At 43.5% G+C, this 19,299-nt stretch overlaps 3 protein-coding genes across 8 annotated transcripts in view; 2 read left to right on the top strand and 1 right to left on the bottom strand.

The window, feature by feature from the left end:
- Flo2 (flotillin-2) overlaps positions 1–19,299 on the bottom strand; it is a 95,289-nt gene that overhangs the window by 9,297 nt on the left and 66,693 nt on the right. Inside the window, exons 2-7 of one of the 2 annotated variants that reach the window (XM_076618108.1) lie at positions 2,926–3,222; positions 2,155–2,387; positions 1,161–1,280; positions 859–1,073; positions 562–745; positions 296–442 (exon numbers count right to left, since the gene is read on the bottom strand). In XM_076618108.1, coding sequence (XP_076474223.1) covers positions 296–442; positions 562–745; positions 859–1,073; positions 1,161–1,280; positions 2,155–2,387; positions 2,926–3,222 — 1,196 coding nt within the window. The remainder of the gene's footprint in view (positions 1–295; positions 443–561; positions 746–858; positions 1,074–1,160; positions 1,281–2,154; positions 2,388–2,925; positions 3,223–19,299) is intronic. The other variant, XM_076618109.1, reaches the window with a different exon arrangement.
- LOC117157572 (glucose dehydrogenase [FAD, quinone]) lies at positions 4,762–11,432 on the top strand. Of its 5 annotated transcripts, none has more exons than XM_033335705.2 (4): positions 4,762–5,143; positions 7,249–7,458; positions 8,672–8,842; positions 9,234–11,432. In XM_033335705.2, exons 2-4 carry the CDS (start codon positions 7,263–7,265, stop codon positions 10,733–10,735), a joined length of 1,869 nt encoding a protein of 622 aa, XP_033191596.2. In that variant the 5' UTR covers positions 4,762–5,143; positions 7,249–7,262; the 3' UTR covers positions 10,736–11,432. The 5 variants fall into 5 exon arrangements, with proteins under 5 accessions (XP_033191596.2, XP_033191595.2, XP_076474047.1 ...); XM_033335704.2 differs by lacking the exon at positions 4,762–5,143 and adding an exon at positions 5,175–6,023; XM_076617932.1 differs by lacking the exon at positions 4,762–5,143 and adding an exon at positions 6,642–6,949.
- On the top strand, positions 14,269–17,212 carry LOC117157573 (glucose dehydrogenase [FAD, quinone]). The gene is made up of 5 exons (XM_076617902.1): positions 14,269–14,613; positions 14,972–15,407; positions 15,539–15,935; positions 16,112–16,394; positions 16,806–17,212. The coding sequence occupies exons 1-5, from the start codon at positions 14,287–14,289 to the stop codon at positions 17,169–17,171; spliced, it is 1,809 nt and encodes a 602-aa protein (XP_076474017.1). The 5' UTR covers positions 14,269–14,286; the 3' UTR covers positions 17,172–17,212.

The following is a 19,299-nucleotide window of genomic DNA, read 5'->3' as shown; positions in this document are numbered from 1 at the left end:
TTAGAATATTTAGCAGAGTAAAGCGAGCGAGGATTAAGAGCGAACGTTGCGTCAACGCAGCATTTCGATCGCGATCTTCGTTCGGTTAACCTTTGGTTATTATCTTACGAAAATTTTACGAAACAGCAACGATCGGAATACTCGCGACGGCACTGCGATGAATTATATCTTTGAAATCATTTTTTTGTTATTTCGTGTTTTAAAGTTGGCGCTGGTTCTATCGAAAACGGTAATTTCGATAGCGCGCGTTATCTGTATGCAGATAACCAGCGGGCCAGTGGCCTCTAGAACGTACTTTTGAAAGATCTACACCGGTCAGTGCTTGGACAGCTGGAGGTACTTGCCCCACAAGGCGCGTAATTTCACCGCTGGTCGTATCGCTTCCGCCCAGAAGCACGATTTCCTCTGTTCTCGCTAACGGCGCGGCCACCTCCGCGGCAATCTGCAAAAATATATATATCACAGTCGGTAGTACGTTTGTTCGTACATACGCGCTACCAAGCATAGGATTTTTACTTTCTTTCTTTCGCTTAAGATCGAATCATCGTCGCGATCTCTTACCTTCGGCAAGGCGTTCAGAGCAATGTTGAGAATAGCAGCCTCGCCGTACTTCTTGTAGACGGCGGCTTTCATTCGCATACGTTCGGCTTCCGACATTCCAACCGCCTCTAGAGCCTGGGCCTCGGCTCCCCCGATCAAACGAATCCTCTCGGCTTCGGCTATGGCCGCGTTTACCGTTTGCGTTCTAAAAACCAAGAAAATTCGCATCGTCGTATCGTTGTCGTATTTTGATCATCCGTGTTTCGACGTTCGCGAGTCGTAGGCGTTTAAGGATATTTCGATACGAGTCAAAGTTACCTTTTCCCTTCGGCCACTTTGCCAATTTTGTAATGTTCAGCTTCCGCGGGTAATCTCACGGTGCTCTGAAGCTCGTGTTCCTTGCGACGTACCTCCTGTTCCTCTACTTCGATCTGTTTGCGCCTCTCCACGATCTCTATCTGAATCTCTTCGTTTCGTATCCGTTGCCTTATTTTCGCCGCTTGAAGCTCGTAAGCCAATTGCGCCTCCGCTTTCTATATATCGATCAAATCGGTTTTCATTCGAATTCGCGTCTAACTACGACCACAGAGAGGGTACGCTTCGTCCAAACCGCTACTTACCGCCGTGTTCACTTCTTGGTCGAAATTCGCTTTCTGTAACTGGAAGAGTCTCGCGTTGTCCTCGATCTTCGTGTCGGTATTGTACTTTATGTCCATCGCTGCTTTCTCGCATTCAGCTTCCTATCGATTCGCGCACGAAATAAAGTAAATACGTTTCCACTCTAGATAAATATACGGTATGCGGTACAACGGTATCGGACCGAACAACAGGTACATACGTGCAAGCGTGAGCGAGCTAACTTCTCGTGGAAAAACGAGAAAATATAGAATACAATTTTTTGAAATAGAGTAACGAATAAATTTGAACGTTTATCCTACTCGCGTCGCGTACCGGATCAATTTCGATTTCCATTTCGATTTCGACGATTTTCTAATACGTTGTCGGGGGCGTGATTTCGAATAACTTTTTCCTATACGTGCAACCAAACGATAAAATGTCGAACGGTTCCTAGTTTCCGAGATATTTTTGAATTATAATTGAACTTGCACCGAATTCGCGCGTATAAAGCTTCGACATCGTTGGGCATCTTCGACGCGAAGTTCCCTTGTAAGCGTCTAATTTTTCTCTAAGCTAGTCCACGGTTTCGTTCAGCGACTCTGTTGTCTGCGACTCTCTCTCTCTCTCTTTTTTTTAAGATACTGTATCACAGTCAAGGAGATCGCTCTTGTTTAAAAAAAAAAAAGACTGCCAAACAGACGAACGCAAAAGGGCACGGGCTAATTTCGAGTGGACACAGAATCTGTGAAACGGAGCTCGATCTAGCCGTTTAAAGGGAAATGTTATTCGGAGGTTTTCTCCAAGACCAAGCGTCGAACGAACAAATTTTATCGCGTGTTTTCTTCTTATTTTTCCACAAGGGATACCTTATTACGGTCGCAACACGACCGATGTATGTACACGTAGGCGGTCGGATACAGTATAGTCTACGACGATTATACGTGCGATCGTATCTGGGTCGCACGCTCCTATATAGAGCTTTGCGTATGAACGTACCCGAATGCCAGCGTCGCGGTTCGCCTCGGCGACGCCAACGTCGGCGTCCCGTTTAACAGCCGCAGTTTGCGCTTTGCCAAGCGAAGCCAAGTATTGAACGTCGTCGTAGACGTCTTTTATCGTAAACGATAGAATTTCGATGCCCATGCGACCGACGTCTGGCGCGGCCACCTCTCTCACTAGCGTCGCGAATTGATCTCGATCTTTGTACACCTCCTCCACCGATAGCGTGCCTGAAAGTTTTTCCAATTTTTCCTCGTCGTTTCGATATCGTACGCATCTTACGAGATACTTTCGTCAGCTTTAAACTTTTTCCAATTCCATGCGCTGCGATATCGTTGTCCGTAAAACTGCGTAAGCTCGAAGGTAAAAGATTTGTAGTTTCGAGGTTTACGAGGTTCGCGTTCCACTTGCTCGAAACAGCCGAAGCATCTTCAACTACCGCGAAACGGTGCGAGGTATAGATACTCGATCGGCAAAGTACAAGATAGCTGCGCCGAAATTACCATTCCGTCGTGCCAGATGCAAAGACGACAGAGGGCCGTTATCGTTTCGAGAACGTTACAAATATTATGGCTATCGATTCGAAACGTCTGGCTGTTGTACAAAAGTTAAACTACGAGAAGTTAAAAGCGCGTATTCCAGAAATACTAGAATTTCGTCTTTTCGTTTTTCGCACAAATTACGATAGCATCTGTGAAAAAGCGCGAATACTTGAGCGGCAGAGTCGAAGATCTTCCAACTTTTAGCGCGATTGTCGCAAAAATTTACCTAGTATCGCACGAAGATGACCCTCTAGGGTAGATAGGATGGTCGATTTGATTTCGTAAACGCTCTTTCCTAGAAATTGTTCGCTGGCAGTGTGTAAAAGCTCGTCCGCCTTCATGATCTTGCACTGTGCTACTCCAGTGACGGTCAACGGCACACCTTGCGCGGTTTCTACGTTTTCGCAGACAGGGTTCAGTGTCATAACCTCGAGGGACAATCGCTGGACGTCGGTAACGAACCACCATGTGAAGGCGTAGCCACCGACGATCGTTCTCTTCTTCATGGACCCGCAACATCCTCCTAAAAACACAATCGAGAAGGAAATTTAGTTCGTCTTTGTATCGATGAAATCCAAACTTTGTCCATTCTTTTCAGGTATCCGACCTAGAAGACAACGATCATCAAATTGTAAACTTATTTAGTTCGAGCGAAATTTAAATAAATCGCGCTCGAATAATCCGTCGTTTAAGTCGAAATAATTCGATTACTTGTTATGGTACGTTTTGTAAATATCGCGGTAAAACCATGGTAGTAAACGAGAACGATCTCTGTAACCGTAGCAGACTGCGGATGTACGGCTGTACGGTGTTGCGTTCAACAGAAACGGAAATTGTTCGAATACCGAGTAATAGGCGTTGGCGTGCGCGAACCATCGTAAGTCGCTTAAAATTTCTTCTAAAAGCACGGTAATTACGACCGATGCGTATTTAAAAGTAGAAAGCATCGCGAACTTTAGGTAGAAAGTACGACTTGTTACGTAGGGTGAATCATCGCGGTCGCGATAAACATCGTCTCCTTTTCGAATCGGATTACCTTTCGCGATAGAAACTTTGAAGAAAATAATAAACGGCGAGCACCGAGCAAGCGTTTGACGAGCCGAGCTCGTCGCGAGGCTCAATTCCAATTTAAACGACTGTTTCCATCGGATGTCCATGAATCGTAAAAGCGGCTGTTTCATCGATCGCCCCGACCCCTTAAACGACGACGAGAAAAGCGACGGATTAAAACGACGAGTTTAATGAAATTCGACCGAACGGGCGAACTTCTTTCACGTCGTTTGTCAGGATACAACGGATTCGATTTGTAATTCAACGATCGTTAAACGTAACGAGGATGTTGTTGCGACAGTAAGTAGGTCATTGTTGTACGGCAGCCGGTGGCGTTGCGTCGCCGACTTTTTACCGTAAGTCCATCGGGTGACGTCAAAGGTGATTCCTCGAACGCAGGATATCGCGTTCACCGCGAACGTGACGCGTAGCACGTAATCTACTATCTCGGAAATGAGAAAAGAAACGTTCGATAGCTTTCGAATCTCTTTGCCTCTGTTTTTCGCTACAGCTTACCTACGTACGCGGATATAGATTTTTCGTTTGCTTCCGAGCGGATAATAAATATAGGTCAGGGGAAAAAAGTTAACCTCGCGAACAGTGGGACAAGCTCGGAAAGATAGCGATTAAACGAAATAACGTAAATAAATACCGATATTGCGCAAAGCGCGAGATTGGCAACGATCGAGGATCGTTAACGTCGCTCGCGTATGCTTGGAATACGTATCGAGAAATTTTCGTTCCCGTGTCACGGTGATTCAAATTCCGTTTACGGTACACTTTGGTGTTTCTAAATTCCATCGACGACGGTCCAGTCTCGCGGTCGTATCTTTTCTGGTTATTTACGCCAGAGCGCATCTCGAAACAACCTCGAAATAGAGAAAATACTCGAAACGTTGATGTTGACGACATATTTCAAGGTCGTCGTTAGCTAACTTATTACGTTTATTCTCTGAAACCGTTAAAGTTCGTTTACGCCACACCAGCGTAAAATGTACGTTTCTAGAGCAGAATAACGCGATAGTTCGTACAACGTCGGAACAAGCTATCGAAAGTACGAGTCGTATTCGACGCGATATCTGGCCGTATAAGCGATACTCCATAGTTTTGTAGGTATTTTTATTTTTCTTGGATGGAGAGGCGAGGCATTTTGCATCGCTGACCGAAGGAAGGAACATATGTGGAACACACGGCTAGGACATGGAGAGTGATTCAACGTTTACCGAATTCCTCGGTGCAAACGTAAAGTTCCATTTCTACCGGGCGTAGACTAGAGACGGAAGAGTACGTTAGGCGAAGATGCGCGTCGAGAAAGAGCGCGAGAAGGGGCGAAAGAGAGGTCGAAGAAGAGAAGGAGGCGGAGGACCGTTATGCGGCACGTTCGACTTCGAAAGGTTCGTAACTTGTTCTTGTATTCCGCTACTCGGATCTCGATGAATCTATCGTGTGAAAAGTAGCGACAGGAGCAAGGTCGCGGTCAGTGTTACACCGTCTTTTAACCGGTCGCTCGTCGTATATCGAAACCATGGATCTTCCAAACAGTTAGTGATTTTCGTCGAGTTTCGCGACAGTTAAAGTTTGAGTTGTCGTTGAAAGAAGAAATTAAAAGTTCGAAACCTTTGCCGTTATAATGGACTGCAACGCGCTCGCGTTACGGGCTTCACCGACGTTTCGACAGTTGTTTCGTACACAAGTATTTAATCGTTCCTGTTCGATCGTTACGAAGAGCGCCGACCGAGTCTTTAACCCGTTTTGCCGAACTCGTTTCGAAATGACCGGAAAAAGTTCGTCGTTTCCGAAATTATCGATCTAACTTTGAAATATATCCTCGCAAAGGTTTTTTTAGTATATCGAGTACTCGAAAAATCGGAAAAGTCGGAAGTGAGAAAAAAAAAAAGGAAGAAAAAGACGATGTAGCAACAAGAAAACTTCTTACGAAATCAGCGAATGAAGAAAGTCGGAGAATTCGTAAATCGTCGAGACACGTCGATCGCGATTAAAGAGCAAAGACCGCGCAGACCGTGGATTTACCGACTGCTACGATCTTTTAAGAATTAGAAAGAATCGATCGACTTTCGATCGTAATGGGTAACGCGAAATTGCGCGGATACTAGACGACTAAATATCGAAAGACCGGTAGTCGATGCAAGAAAGCGGTGACGCGACAAAAATCTTGTTTCTGGAGCACAAACTTGCAAGTGTATCGATTATTTAGAAGAAAAGAAGCTTCTAGATTCCACGCTATCCACCGTTCTTCGAGAAGTAGGTGAACAGGTACTGCTTTCCTTTTCAAACGCGTCAAAGTTTTATCGACTTGCCGAGATTTAAAAATTTCGTACACGGTGCAATTATCCAGCGTGTGGTAATACGTACGAACGGCAAACGACGATTCCGTGTGAAAAATAACCGAAGAGCGCAGCATAGCATTTCCTTTTTACGTGAGTTTTTTATGCCTGATCTTCGCTGACTATTTGTTCCTGGCGCGTGATTCATCGATTATCATATACGAAACCTCGAGCGTTTAGGAATAACTCGGAATACAAAAGACTCGAGGGACTTTGTTATACCACGCAAGTCATAAAGATTCCTTCCGTGGATTTGACCTCGATTAGCACGTGGTTTGTACAATTTAACCAACTGTCAATTCCAACCGAGCGGATCGTCCGAGTTTCCAATTCATCATAGGTCCTGTCAACGATCGTGTAACTTTGGTTAAACGCTATTCGGACAAACGAATAACCGGCCGTTGACCGACCGGCTGATCGGAGACAAACGCATACCTATATCCCGAAAGCTGCTTTTTCGTTATCGAAGAAATTCTCAAGACACGTTCGAGTCGTCGGTTTCGCCCGTTTTCGCGAGATTTTGCGCACGATCGCGCTATGTTTCGACAATAGGGTGTACGTGAGGATTTCCGCCACCGCGCTGACCGCGTTAGTGCAGAATTACTTAACAGCTGAAAGTTTCACGTGTCATTGATATTCCTCTCGTACGCACTCGACCCACGTGTGTAGTTGCCTCGCACTTTTCTTCGACCGATTTCTACGCGGCTGTGGATCGACTTCGATTCGACAGTATCGGGGGACAGGTCGACCAAGCCGGTCATCCCTGTGAATAACCGTGAGAATACAGTCGCGATTCTGTAGCGGTCGTTTCGTTGATAAGAAATACCGTGTTCGAAAATCGCGATACCGACACGAGTAGGTTGGATTTTTCATTTATCTTTAATTAAACAGTAGACGATCGGCAGTAAATCGATCGATGAAACTTATCCGAAAGTGATAGTTGCTGAGCGTACCGTAGATCCGAAAGCAACTTTGTAGAGATAAATAGAAAAACGAGTTACAGCGTTGAATAAATCTGATTTGATATTTAGATCGAAGTCGTAGCGAGTCTTGATAAATTACGAAATATTTAGAAATGAGGTTTGCCTTTTCACCTTAATATAGAAACGAACGAACTCGCCGACGATCTAACGTCGCGAAACTTGGTGTTACAGACGATCGATAGAACATGGGCATCGAAAGCGTTTTAACGGGAGGTTTGACCTCCGCATCCAGCGGACTATCGTGGTTCTTCCCGGTGCTCGCAGCGGCTCTCGTCTACTTCGAGTACGAAGTGATGGACAACGAAGCGCCACCGATTAATATACCTTCGGAAGTACTGCTGCCATCGTACGACTTTATCGTTATCGGATCTGGTTCCGCGGGTATGTTTTTCCTCGTCGATCGATATTACATTCTTTTATCCCGACTCTTTTTACGTTTACAGCCATCGGAACGTAAAAGTCTAGATACCGTTTCGTAGGAATATAAAACGTCGTAAAATAAAAACGTTGGCTCGAGGAATTTTGTCGACACGTTAAGACACATATCGTTAAAACGCGATACGCTTTATTCGCTTTCCTTAGTGAAGAAAATTTGACTATCCTTGTTGAATTTTTATTTAAAAAGCAAGCAAAAGAGAGTATCTGTATGGAAGCGTAGAAATAGTAGAATTAATATCGTATTAACGTCAATAATGTCCTGGTATTTCGTTGGCGTTGGAAGAATTAGAGATTCCGTTAATTCCGATGTAATTTTATTCACCGATTTTTGTTTAAATTTCTTTCAGAGATACGATAATTATATCGACGTGAAAGTATAAATTAATAACGTAGCGGCAAAATGTATTTCTAGTTTCTTTGGTAAGGCAGATGCACAAAATTTGTTAGGTATACGTAGATAGATTTGATAGAGACTATTTTCTAGAAATTCTCTGTCAGCCAGCGAGATGAAATAAAAATTAAACGTTATTATCGTCTCGTAATAAATGCTAATACGATGACGCGATTAATCCTTCAAATTCGAACGAAAAGCTACGTTTGAAGATTTTTTTCTGTAATTAAAACTCGAATCGTTAACGCGATGTTCTTTTCGCTTTGTCCTCCAACTTTCCAGTTCGCATTTTTACGAAAGCTTTCTCGATCCACGTTCTTCCACTTCCTGTAAGATCTTGCATTTCACGGGTGACAGGTTCTTATCCGGTCCACGGTCTACAGCTTCGTCGTTCTTGTTTCAGGAAATGTTTCGCGAGTTTAACGGCGTTTCGTTCATTTTCTTTATATTTGCTTAGCGTCTCCCGATAGATTTCGCTCGCGTTTCTTAGCGTTTCGAATATACCTTCGAGGAAAGTTTCCTTTAACGATATCTCGATTCTACTCTCTGCTATTTCGTTTCTCTCTAGCAAAACTTAGATCGTTGGATCGTCGTCGAAGCTTCTTTCAAACAACCTCCCTAACGAGATTCGAATTTACGTAATTTATTATTTTTCAAACGTACGTCTCGCGTAAATTATTTTCACTGCGAATTTTCGTTAACTAGGCTCGCGTCACGATCCGATTTCGTAAATCTTCGTTAAGTTCTCGTAAACTTTGGCTGCAGGAGCCGTGGTAGCGAGTCGCCTATCGGAAATAGAAAATTGGAACGTGCTCCTTCTAGAAGCTGGTGGTGATGAAACGGAAATCTCCGACGTTCCTCTTCTCGCCGGTTATCTGCAGCTCAGTCAATTAGACTGGCAGTACAAAACGGAACCCAACGGAGAAGCCTGTCTAGGTAAACGATATATTGCCAGGTTGATTATTTCAAGTTAGCAGATTTTAAAACTGCGGTTCTTTATGTATTCTTGCACAATTGAAATAACCAAGGGTGCAAAGGTTCGCAGAATGTGAATATAATATGCAAAAATGTAGAAAATATTCAAAATAGAGTACGTATTGTAACGTTTGATAGACCAACGAACGAACGGATTAACGAACGAATCCGATTTATTTTCAATTTCTTTAATTACGTTCGTACGAATATAAAAATGCATAAATATCCGCAGTGTAATTCATCTACGGACAATCGCAAGAACGATCATCGAGATATCTTGGAAAATTTGTATTCCATATATCGATTTTTTGTTTTATTTTTTTTTTTTTTTTTTTTTTTGTCGCAACCACAGCGATGGAAGAGGGTCGCTGTAACTGGCCACGTGGGAAAGTGATCGGAGGCAGTAGCGTGCTCAACTACATGCTCTATCTTCGCGGCAACAAAAAAGACTATGACATATGGGAGCAGCTAGGCAATCCAGGCTGGTCTGCCAGGGACGCTCTCTATTATTTCAAAAAATCGGAGGACAATCAAAATCCCTATTTGGCCCGAACGCCGTATCATTCGACCGGGGGTTATCTAACCGTTCAAGAAGCACCGTGGCACACCCCGTTGGCCGCAGCGTTCGTTCAAGCAGGCCAAGAAATGGGCTACGAGAACAGAGATATTAACGGGGAACATCAAACCGGCTTTATGATCGCTCAGGGAACCATCAGACGCGGCAGTCGATGCTCCACGGCGAAGGCCTTCCTGCGACCAGCCAGGCTGCGCAAGAACTTACACGTCGCTATGCACGCGCAGGTCACCAAGATTTTAATAGACGCGAAATCGAGGAGGACTTACGGCGTGGAATTCGTCAGGGACGACAAGATGTTCCGTATTCGTGCTAAAAAGGAAGTGATCGTTTCCGGAGGTGCTATCAATAGCCCGCAATTGCTGATGTTGTCGGGAATCGGACCTAGAGATCACCTGCTACGACACGGGATACCGGTGATTCAGGATTTAAAAGTGGGACAGAATCTGCAAGACCATGTCGGTTTGGGAGGTTTGACGTTCATGGTGAATCAACAGGTTTCGATGGTGGAGAAGAGATTGCACAGCGTTCAAGCTGTGATGCAGTACGCCGTCTTTGGAGACGGTCCTCTGACCGTGCTGGGCGGTGTCGAAGGCCTAGGCTTCGTCAATACGAAGTACGTGAACGCCTCCGACGATTTCCCGGACATAGAACTTCATTTCGTATCAGGGTCGACGAACTCCGACGGTGGTAGGCACATCAGAAAGGTTCACGGATTGACGAAAAGATTTTACGACGCTGTATTCGGGCCCATCAGCGATAAGGACGTGTGGAGCGTGATTCCTATGCTTTTAAGGCCAAAAAGCAAAGGGGTTATCAAGCTTCGAAGTAAAAATCCTTTCGACCATCCTTTGATTTATCCGAACTACTTCAAGGAACCGGAAGATATCGCGACACTGGTCGAAGGAGTCAAAATAGCAATCGCCCTGAGTAGAACCGCTTCGTTCAGACGCTTCGGAAGCGAACTAAATTCGAAACAATTTCCTGGCTGCAAACACATTCCTATGTACAGCGACCCGTACTGGGAATGTATGATCAGGCACTATTCCGCCACCATCTATCATCCCGTGGGCACTTGCAAGATGGGTCCTTACTGGGATCCCGAGGCTGTGGTAGATCCTCAGCTACGAGTTTACGGAGTTACCGGTCTCAGAGTCATCGACGCGTCTATAATGCCGAATTTAGTTAGCGGTAACACCAATGCGCCGATTATCATGATCGGCGAGAAGGGTTCCGACATGATAAAAGAATTCTGGTTGAAGAGAAGAGGCCGAGGGTGAACGTCGCGGTTCTCGTAGACTAATTTAAAGCGATCGTTTAAAGCGTCGGTGATACGCGATAAAAACGTTACCTCGAATCTTGCGTATCCCTGTACAGCTACGGTACAGAGATATAATTAAATTAAATGGATTAACCGCGTCGTTGATTTAAGATGCGAATAAAATAATTACTACGACCGCGTCGACGGTGGTACAAAGTTACACCAAGTTTTCGAGTACACGTAACGCGTAAGTGTCGACGCACGTTTTGCTGCTAAAGTAATAATATTCGTTGATCTTTCCCGACGAACTTGTACCATTTATGTACGGCGAAAGTTAATACAGCGGCGTTCTATTTATTCCTCGAGTTATCGAGAGACAAACCTCAAGGATCGTACAGCGATCGAACCTTTGGTTTTTCGTTCGTGCGTTATCATATCGTTATTGTAATTCAAAGTGTAAGCAAAGCAGCATAAAGGATGACAAAAGCGTACAAATAACAAAATCGTCGAAAGGAAAAGAGTTATTAACGACGTTGGTTACTCTCTTTTGAAATTGTCCTTGCTTTGATCTTTAAATGTACATAGTTTGCGATATAGCTGATAGAACGTAGCCAATTTTTTGAACGGCGCGGCAAAATGTAAATTTTTCTTTTTAATGTAAATACTACGTATAGATTTATCATATCGACACGAATAAAAGAAATCGAATTCTCGTTGCTTGTTTCGTAAATAATACGAATTATTTCCTTGTCCAGTTGTTTTCATTGTTGAAATGATTTTTGTACAGAGTTCCTTCCCGTCTCCCGTTCTAGATATTAGACGTGTCGTAGACCAACTAAAGCTCGGACAGAATCGTTGTCGATGACAACGCCTTTAAAATATAGGCTAGCGTATTTAAAATAGCGACTAACAACGGTGAGGTGAAGTCTTCTTTATCACCGTGCTCCGGACTGCTTCCGGAACGCCTTCGGACGTAACGTTCCAAAATTGGTCTAAAAATACCGCGAAAGTCGATATTCTTGCGTCGAGAACCGGGCCATACGTGACGATACATTTCCTTTCAATCCCATTGGGAGTGATTCGATCAAATTGGTTCTATTTTTTTAAGCAAATATACGATCTCTTACGAAAGAGAGATTGGAAAATTAATTTTTACTTTTGACGACGATCGGTCAGCGTGCGCCCTGCGCAAAACGCTCTGGTTTCGAACGTTCGGAGAAGAAGGCAGATATCAGACGCTCGTCAACCTTCAACCAGTTCAGACATTCTCGTACGACGCAGATATTGTTCGATCATCGGACACTTTGGACATCCTTCGATCCTCGCACGAGACGGATGATCTTAAATACTTACATTTTCAAGGTACTCGTCGATTAGATATTCGCGATATTTACAAATATTCGATTCGAAGCAAATATATTCACTTCGGTCATTTCCTTTACATCGATTCCTTACACATTCGTACATCGTAGCTGATAACTTCAGTTATTACTTATTAGCATAACGTTCGTATCGACGCTGATTAGCGGGTTACCGGAGATTGACACGTTCTTGCGGTCTTTACGTGTATCCGCGGTGTACACCGAGTACCGCTAATGTTAGTGGCATGTCGTATTTCAATATTTATATCTCGATAGCGAATGAAGCGAAAAACACGAGCTCTTAGCCGCGTGATTTATGAACGTTTCAATGCCAGATTATATATTATTATAAAAAAAAAAGGAAGAAAACAGATTTTCATATACAGGGTGGTTGGTAACTGGTGGTACAAGCGGGAAGGGTGTGATTCTAGGCGAAAAAAGAAGTCGAAAATATAGAATAAAAATTTTTCGTTCGAGGCTTTGTTTTCGAGAAAATCGACTTTGAATTTTCGCTCGGTACGCGTGCACTTTATCGCGTCTCGTTATAACGGATCTCACTGTAAATCGTTGTCTCGATGAAAAAATTAAAAAAGAAAATTTTTATTCTATATTTTCGACTTCTTTTTTCGCGTAGAATCACTCTCTTCCCGCTTGTACCATCAGTTACCAACCACCTTGCATATCTATCGGTTATATTTTTTCAGATATTGTGCGTTAGGGTTATTAAATCGGATGCACTTGATGTATCGTAACGTGCAAAGTTCTTAAGCCATCTGATACGATGATTTTACTATTTTACAAATCATATTTTTGGGTCGCATACTCAGAAATTCCGATAACTGAGATGTATGTATTTGTAACGTCGTTTCGTATCACCAATTACCCGTAACCGATAATCACGATTCTATTCCTTCTCATATTCACAAAGCACGGTCGGTCGACGAGATTTTAATCGATTAGGTATATCGATGTCGTCGATTATTTCCGCTGTTTCAGTTACGTCGATTACGCACACGTATTTCGCATCCACTTTGTCGATCGCTGCAAAAGTCGTACTCGTACGTCTGAAAGCAATCGAAAAACAGCTGATCCAGCGATTCGTAACAATAGCGCAATGTCCCACGGTTTTGCATAGGCAATTTGTTCTCGAGCTTTGTCGGAATACCATCGTGTCGTCGTTCTGAGTGTGCGAGTAATATATAATTTTTGCCTGCACGATATAAAAGATTCGTCTAACTGTAATACATTTGGTTAAAAGACTACGCATGTACGTTAAATAGAAGCGATGTCGAACGATCGATATTTCGGGAAGCGTTCCGTTTGAAAGCGCCGCCTTTTCTAGACTGTAGCTACGATGTTACGATATATTAAGAATCTTTAAGTCAGTGTAGTTACAATGTTTCGCGTTTAAAATTTTTAAAAGCATCGTACAAATTTTTCGATACCGTTTTATAACAATTTGCGTTTATTTTCATTTTCAGCTTCGAGCAACGGTGTTAAGGATTCGAACGATATGCTGGTAAGAACGAAATTTATCGATTCGTTGTCTTTAGGTATAGCATTGGGTATCAACAAGGAGATAAAAGTAATTGTTAAAAAAAGAAAAATAAACAAGGTACACTTTCAGTTATATAATCTCGCCAAAAAAGCAGATTAAATTCGAGACGTTGAGTCATTTAGATTTATGACAAACGAAATGTTTCGAATTGTTTAAGAAACGGTCGAGCTTGCGAAAGCGTAACTTGCTTTGAAACTGTCGTGATTTGTTTGGCTTAAGTGACATAAAATCTTTCGTCGAAAGCGAATACAAGTTACACGTACGTACATTGAATGAAACATCAGCCGATCACGTATTGTCGCGAAGGTTTCGGAATTTAAAACATCATCGAATTAATATAAGCACGGTTGCGCAGAGGACAGCTCGATAGCGTTAACGGAGATTTTAACGAAGGATAGCGATTCGCGAAACACGTCGATTGTAGTATAGTACGATCGAAGTAGGAAAAACTCGGGAAAAAAGTACCGTAAGAAGATCGTTGTTCGAGCAAATTTTTCCTGGAGGATCGCCGATCGCTGGTCATCGATCGATCGATCGAGAAGAAAGAAAGAGAAAAAGAAAAAGGAAGAAATGTCGAGCGTCAGCAGAATCTCCACGATGAGGATCGCGATGTCGTACGGACCCGAACTGAGTTTCCTGGTGCTTCTTCGTATGTTGATTGGCATGTACAGGCCGGATATCGTGAGTCGCGAGAACAGGGTGAAGCCGACCACTTTATCGGATCTTCGAAACAGCTACGATTTTATAATAATCGGAGGTGGCACGGCTGGCTCGGTGTTGGCGAATCGTTTGTCGGAAAACGAAAATTGGACGGTGCTGTTGTTGGAGGCTGGCGTCGACGAAAACGATTTGTCCGACATACCGATTCTGTTCCCGATTCTTCAGCTCACCTCGATGGATTGGCAGTTCAAGACGGAACCGTCGAGTAATTATTGCAAAGCGATGAAAGCTAACGCGTGCAATTGGCCACGCGGCAAGGTACTATTTTCCAATGACATTTATTATCGTTTATTATTATCACAATCATGGATGCATAATGTATGAATGTGCACGGTATAAATATGTATGCACTTACGTAACGTCGTTATTAAGGATTTGCCCTATCCGATGTTAGTTTCTCCACATAAATCAAGTTACGTCGGCACGAATGATTTCCACTATTTTTCATTCTCGCGACCGATATAGGTGTGACGATTGCTGTTAATTTTTTTAACAGAGGATATTCGCATAATAGATTCGCTTAAGCAAACTTTTTTAGTATCGATATCGTTCGCTGTACTCGCCGATAATTATATCTTTGGATACGTAGCGGGTGTATACGTGAATTATCGTACAGGTACTCGGAGGAAGTAGCGTGCTGAACGCGATGCTCTACGTGCGTGGCAACAAGAAGGATTACGACAATTGGCAGGAGATGGGTAATCCAGGATGGGATTACGAGAGCGTATTGCCTTATTTTAAGAAATCCGAGGACATGAGGATCAAAGAATACCAAGATTCCCCTTATCATCGAACCGGTGGATATCTGACCGTCGAATACTTTAATTATCGTTCGTCCGTGACCGATTATCTGATACAAGCGGGCACGGAAATGGGCTACGACGTGGTGGATGTGAATGGACCCACGCAAACCGGATTCTCCTTCTCTCATGCAACGGTGAAAGATGGTCTGCGATGTAGTACCGCGAAAGCTTTTCTTCGAACGGCTTCCAAGCGAAAAAATTTACATATCAGTATGAGATCGATGGTAGAGAGGATTTTGGTGAGCCAAGGCGAGTTATCAAACGTTAGCTCTTCCTATCGTTTCCTATCGTAGTTTCGTTTAAAATCGTACAGCTTGGAATTGTTATTATCGGAGACGAGGACCACGAGAGACGATCAATCGGCGGATGTTGATTTTCAGATGAAAATGGAAAAACTGCTTATGGCGTGGAATTTCAAGTAGGATCCAGGCGCAGGACGGTGAAAGCCAGTCGCGAGGTAATTCTATCGGCTGGCGCGATACAATCGCCGCAATTGCTCATGTTGTCTGGAATCGGCCCCAGGGGTCATTTGGAACAACTCGATATTCCCGTGGTCCACGAAGCTCCCGGCGTCGGTAGAAATCTTCAGGATCACGTGGCGATCGGTGGATTGACTTACTTGGTGACTAAACCGGCCAACATCACGGATTCGACATCTTTCAGTTTTAACTTGATGAGGTCCGTCAATGCCCATGCGCTCAATTTGTTCGTCAGAGAACGTACCGGGCCGTTGTACGGGAGTAACGTGGCCGAGGGTATAGCTTTCATCAACACCAAGTGAGTATTTATCGACGTTAACTCGTCACGACTTTGCGAATTTTTCTGCAAATTTATATCTTTACGAACGAGAGAAACGAGACTGAAATCAAAATTTGCTTTTATTTCGTATATTTTCGTACATTACGCGGACATGTTTTCTATATCTATGTCTATATCATAACGAATATTTCCAGATATGCGAACAAGTCGGAGGATTATCCCGATATACAGCTGTTCGTCTCTTCAACGGCCGACAATACGGACGGCGGTCTCTTTGGCAAGAGAGCTTGCAACCTTCTGGATGAATTTTATGCCCGTTTGTTCGAAAATATCCTGTACCAGGACTCGTACATGATCATGCCGCTACTGCTGCGACCTCGAAGCAGAGGATACATCGAGCTGCGCTCCAAGGACGTTAATCAGCAGCCGATCATAGTGCCCAACTACTTCGACGATCCACACGATCTCGACGTTTTGGTAATAAACTGGTTTATTATTCCTTAAAAAATAAGTACAGCGAACGTTTGTCGAGCTAACGGTTGCCGACTCGATCGATTTCGACGATACGGTGACGGAGAAACGAAAGCTTAAAATCTATACTCGTGTGTACGAGTATCGGGTAAAATTTGCATTAAACGTAAATTGCTCCAAACTAGACTACTCGTTTATTCCTCGATATCGTCGTTCGATATATCGTACGTTTGTTTCTCTTCTCAATTAAAATTCAATTTGCTAAACTCGCATTAGTTTCTTGTTTCGAGCTTTCTTTTGGCCAGTGGTCGCTGTACAACGAGTTCCGTACTTTCTCGATCAATTTAAAGCAACGCTGAGAAATCGAATCTTCGAGAATTTAATAAATCGTGTGTCTGTTAACGTCAACGGATGCAGGCGGAAGGCGCGAAGTTTATCCACGATATGTCGAAGACGAACACGATGAAGCAACTGAAAACTCAACCGAATCCAAACAGAACTCCGGAGTGTTCGTCGTTCGAGTTCCCATCGCTGGATTATTGGCGTTGTTTCGCTCGATATTACACGCTAACTATTTACCACCCGAGCGGAACGTGTAAAATGGGACCCTCCACGGACAAAATGGCAGTGGTCGATGCCAGATTGAAGATGCACGGCGTAAATGGACTTCGAGTGATCGATACCTCGATCATGCCAACGATCACTTCCGGCAATACGAACGCACCGACGATCATGATCGCCGAGAAAGCCGCTGACATGATCAAAGAGGATTGGAAGATTTAAGACACGGGTTCCCTTTTCCATCCTCGAGATATACCGCCTATCAGTTATCGACGATGAATTTCAACCATGTTAACGTCTATTCGATGACGATCGTGGCGATGCTATAACAGCGATAACGACGATGACAACGACGATATAAGAAGAGGACAGCGATAAACATAGAATGGAAGCGTTATCCGTGATAATCTTTGATCGATATCGTCGATTTTCGACTGTTCTTTAAAATTTCAACTTTTACCGGTTTTAGAAATTCGGAAAATCGATAGGTATAGATTAGATCGATTTCCATTTTGGCACCAGAATCGCCGTTCTTTTCCATTCCTTCTACGCTGTCGACGAAGCTCTAGATTTCTCCGACACCGGATATCGACATGCGCGTTCACCGACCAACCAAATATCCGTCAATCTACAAAACGGTCGATGTACGCGATCCTCTGAGACACGATCGCCGTTCGGAACAGCTCCGATACCCGTTGGCACTTTGTTCCATCGAGCGACCGAGACTATATGAACGCGATATGCTTCGTTTCCCCGCTAAAACTAGCCTAAACTGTTACTAGCGCGAAGAGAGAAAGAGAGAGAGAGAGAGATCAGTGAAAAGAATGTAATTAGACTTTTATCCGTTAGGCGGATTTTAACCGATAATAATTAATTCGCGCGCTCGTTCTCTGTATATCGATCAGCCAACGCTTTTCACGCGTGACTGCTATCGCGAGATGAAATTTTATGCCACGTGAAAAGCACCGGTTCTCGATCGGCTGCCAAAGGTAACACGAATACGTTAATTATGGTTGGTCGTGGGGTTGAATGGATAACTGCAGGACAGTCTAGTACTCCAGCACGGTGTTTTGCAAGTATTTCGAAAACTAAGACTAAGATTTTTACAACGTTTTAAAAAATCACCGAGATCCAAGAAGGCTTTCTAAACAATTACCAAAATACGTTGTATTTGGTTCAAAACGTTGACAGCAACGTTCACACCGAGCGGCTATTGTCGGTTTTTTATTTTACAATCTAAAAGAAAAAAAATCGGTGTCTCCGATCAAATAGTTAGGCGTTGCGCGTTTAAAAAATTCTTGCCGCGCACCAATCGTTGTAGATTAGTAGATTAGTCGTAGATCGCGGTTCTAACGTTTAAAATTAGAAACGAGGGAAAGTACAAGTGGCGTGGGTTTCGACGAGATACTCCGTTTCGTTTCGAACGATTCGACAGCTTTAGGTTCTCTTGCATTTACGACTATATCGCTTAAAGTTTACGTTTCTTCTAAATTGTCAGTCGAACTTGCAGATAGAACCAAGGAAGAGAGGAACGAATTTATCTATTTTTTAAAAGAACCGTACCGTTAACCCGTGTCATTTGCATGCTGCTATCGACTACGTTTAACAGGCTGACTTTCATCGTCCGAGCCAATTCATTTGGCGAGTAAAAGTCCGTGTCGGATACCGACCCGCGTAGATAATTCAACGATGGGAACTAAAGGGAATTTCGCGATCAGCATCGCGTACGTTACACTTATCGCACGAGTCTCAGCTTCGATAATTAGTTAATTGGCAAAGTGAATTGGATTCGAGGATACGACGATGCTTACGTAAGCGAAGTTTAAAGTAACAGTTTCAGAGATAGTGGATTATTCTACGGAATTTCTCGAACGTTGCCGCGTGTATTGTAATTGGCGCAAAAAAGACATCAGGATAAACGAGCGTAATTTGATGCAGCAGTTTTTTTTTTGTTGGCAATAAAAAGGATATGGCGCAAAAATGAGAATTGCGCAACGAAGAACGGCTGTCCATCGCTGAAACTCTTCCAACTAACGTCGCGTCTTAAGGTATTTCTCGATGCGAGAGCGGAGAAGAAAGGAAATCCGTTCAAAATCGAGGAAGAACAGTTTGCGGCAGCGAGAATCGGATCGATTTAAAATCGAAATCCTGATACAGCGGAATTGCATTTGCCTGAACTTGTCGACGGACCATGTTGTTACATCTGTTGATTTACGTAACAGTCGCTCGCGTCGAGCGATAGAAACGATATAAGCGAACGCAATTAGCAAAAGTTAACTGAAATTTCGCTCGGATAAATGGAGTTCTACCGTATGACTTTGAAGAACGGTGGCAGGGCTGATGTTTCGAA

This window comes from Bombus vancouverensis, chromosome 4 (assembly GCF_051014615.1).
Source record: "Bombus vancouverensis nearcticus chromosome 4, iyBomVanc1_principal, whole genome shotgun sequence".
Classification (NCBI taxonomy): Eukaryota; Metazoa; Arthropoda; class Insecta; order Hymenoptera; family Apidae; genus Bombus; species Bombus vancouverensis.
The sequence above is the reverse complement of the archived record's forward strand: the minus strand, read 5'-3'. Positions and strand labels throughout refer to the sequence as shown.

Excerpts from the sequence above, each read along its gene's own strand:
- LOC117157572 (XM_033335705.2), top strand. The coding sequence starts at position 7,263 with ATGGGCATCGAAAGCGTTTTAACGGGAGGTTTGACCTCCGCATCCAGC. Across the intron at positions 7,459-8,671 it reads TATCGGATCTGGTTCCGCGG|GAGCCGTGGTAGCGAGTCGC; the intron begins GTATGTTTTTCC and ends CTTTGGCTGCAG. Across the intron at positions 8,843-9,233 it reads CAACGGAGAAGCCTGTCTAG|CGATGGAAGAGGGTCGCTGT; the intron begins GTAAACGATATA and ends TCGCAACCACAG.
- LOC117157573 (XM_076617902.1), top strand. The coding sequence starts at position 14,287 with ATGTTGATTGGCATGTACAGGCCGGATATCGTGAGTCGCGAGAACAGG. Across the intron at positions 14,614-14,971 it reads GCAATTGGCCACGCGGCAAG|GTACTCGGAGGAAGTAGCGT; the intron begins GTACTATTTTCC and ends ATTATCGTACAG. Across the intron at positions 15,408-15,538 it reads GAGGATTTTGGTGAGCCAAG|ATGAAAATGGAAAAACTGCT; the intron begins GCGAGTTATCAA and ends GTTGATTTTCAG.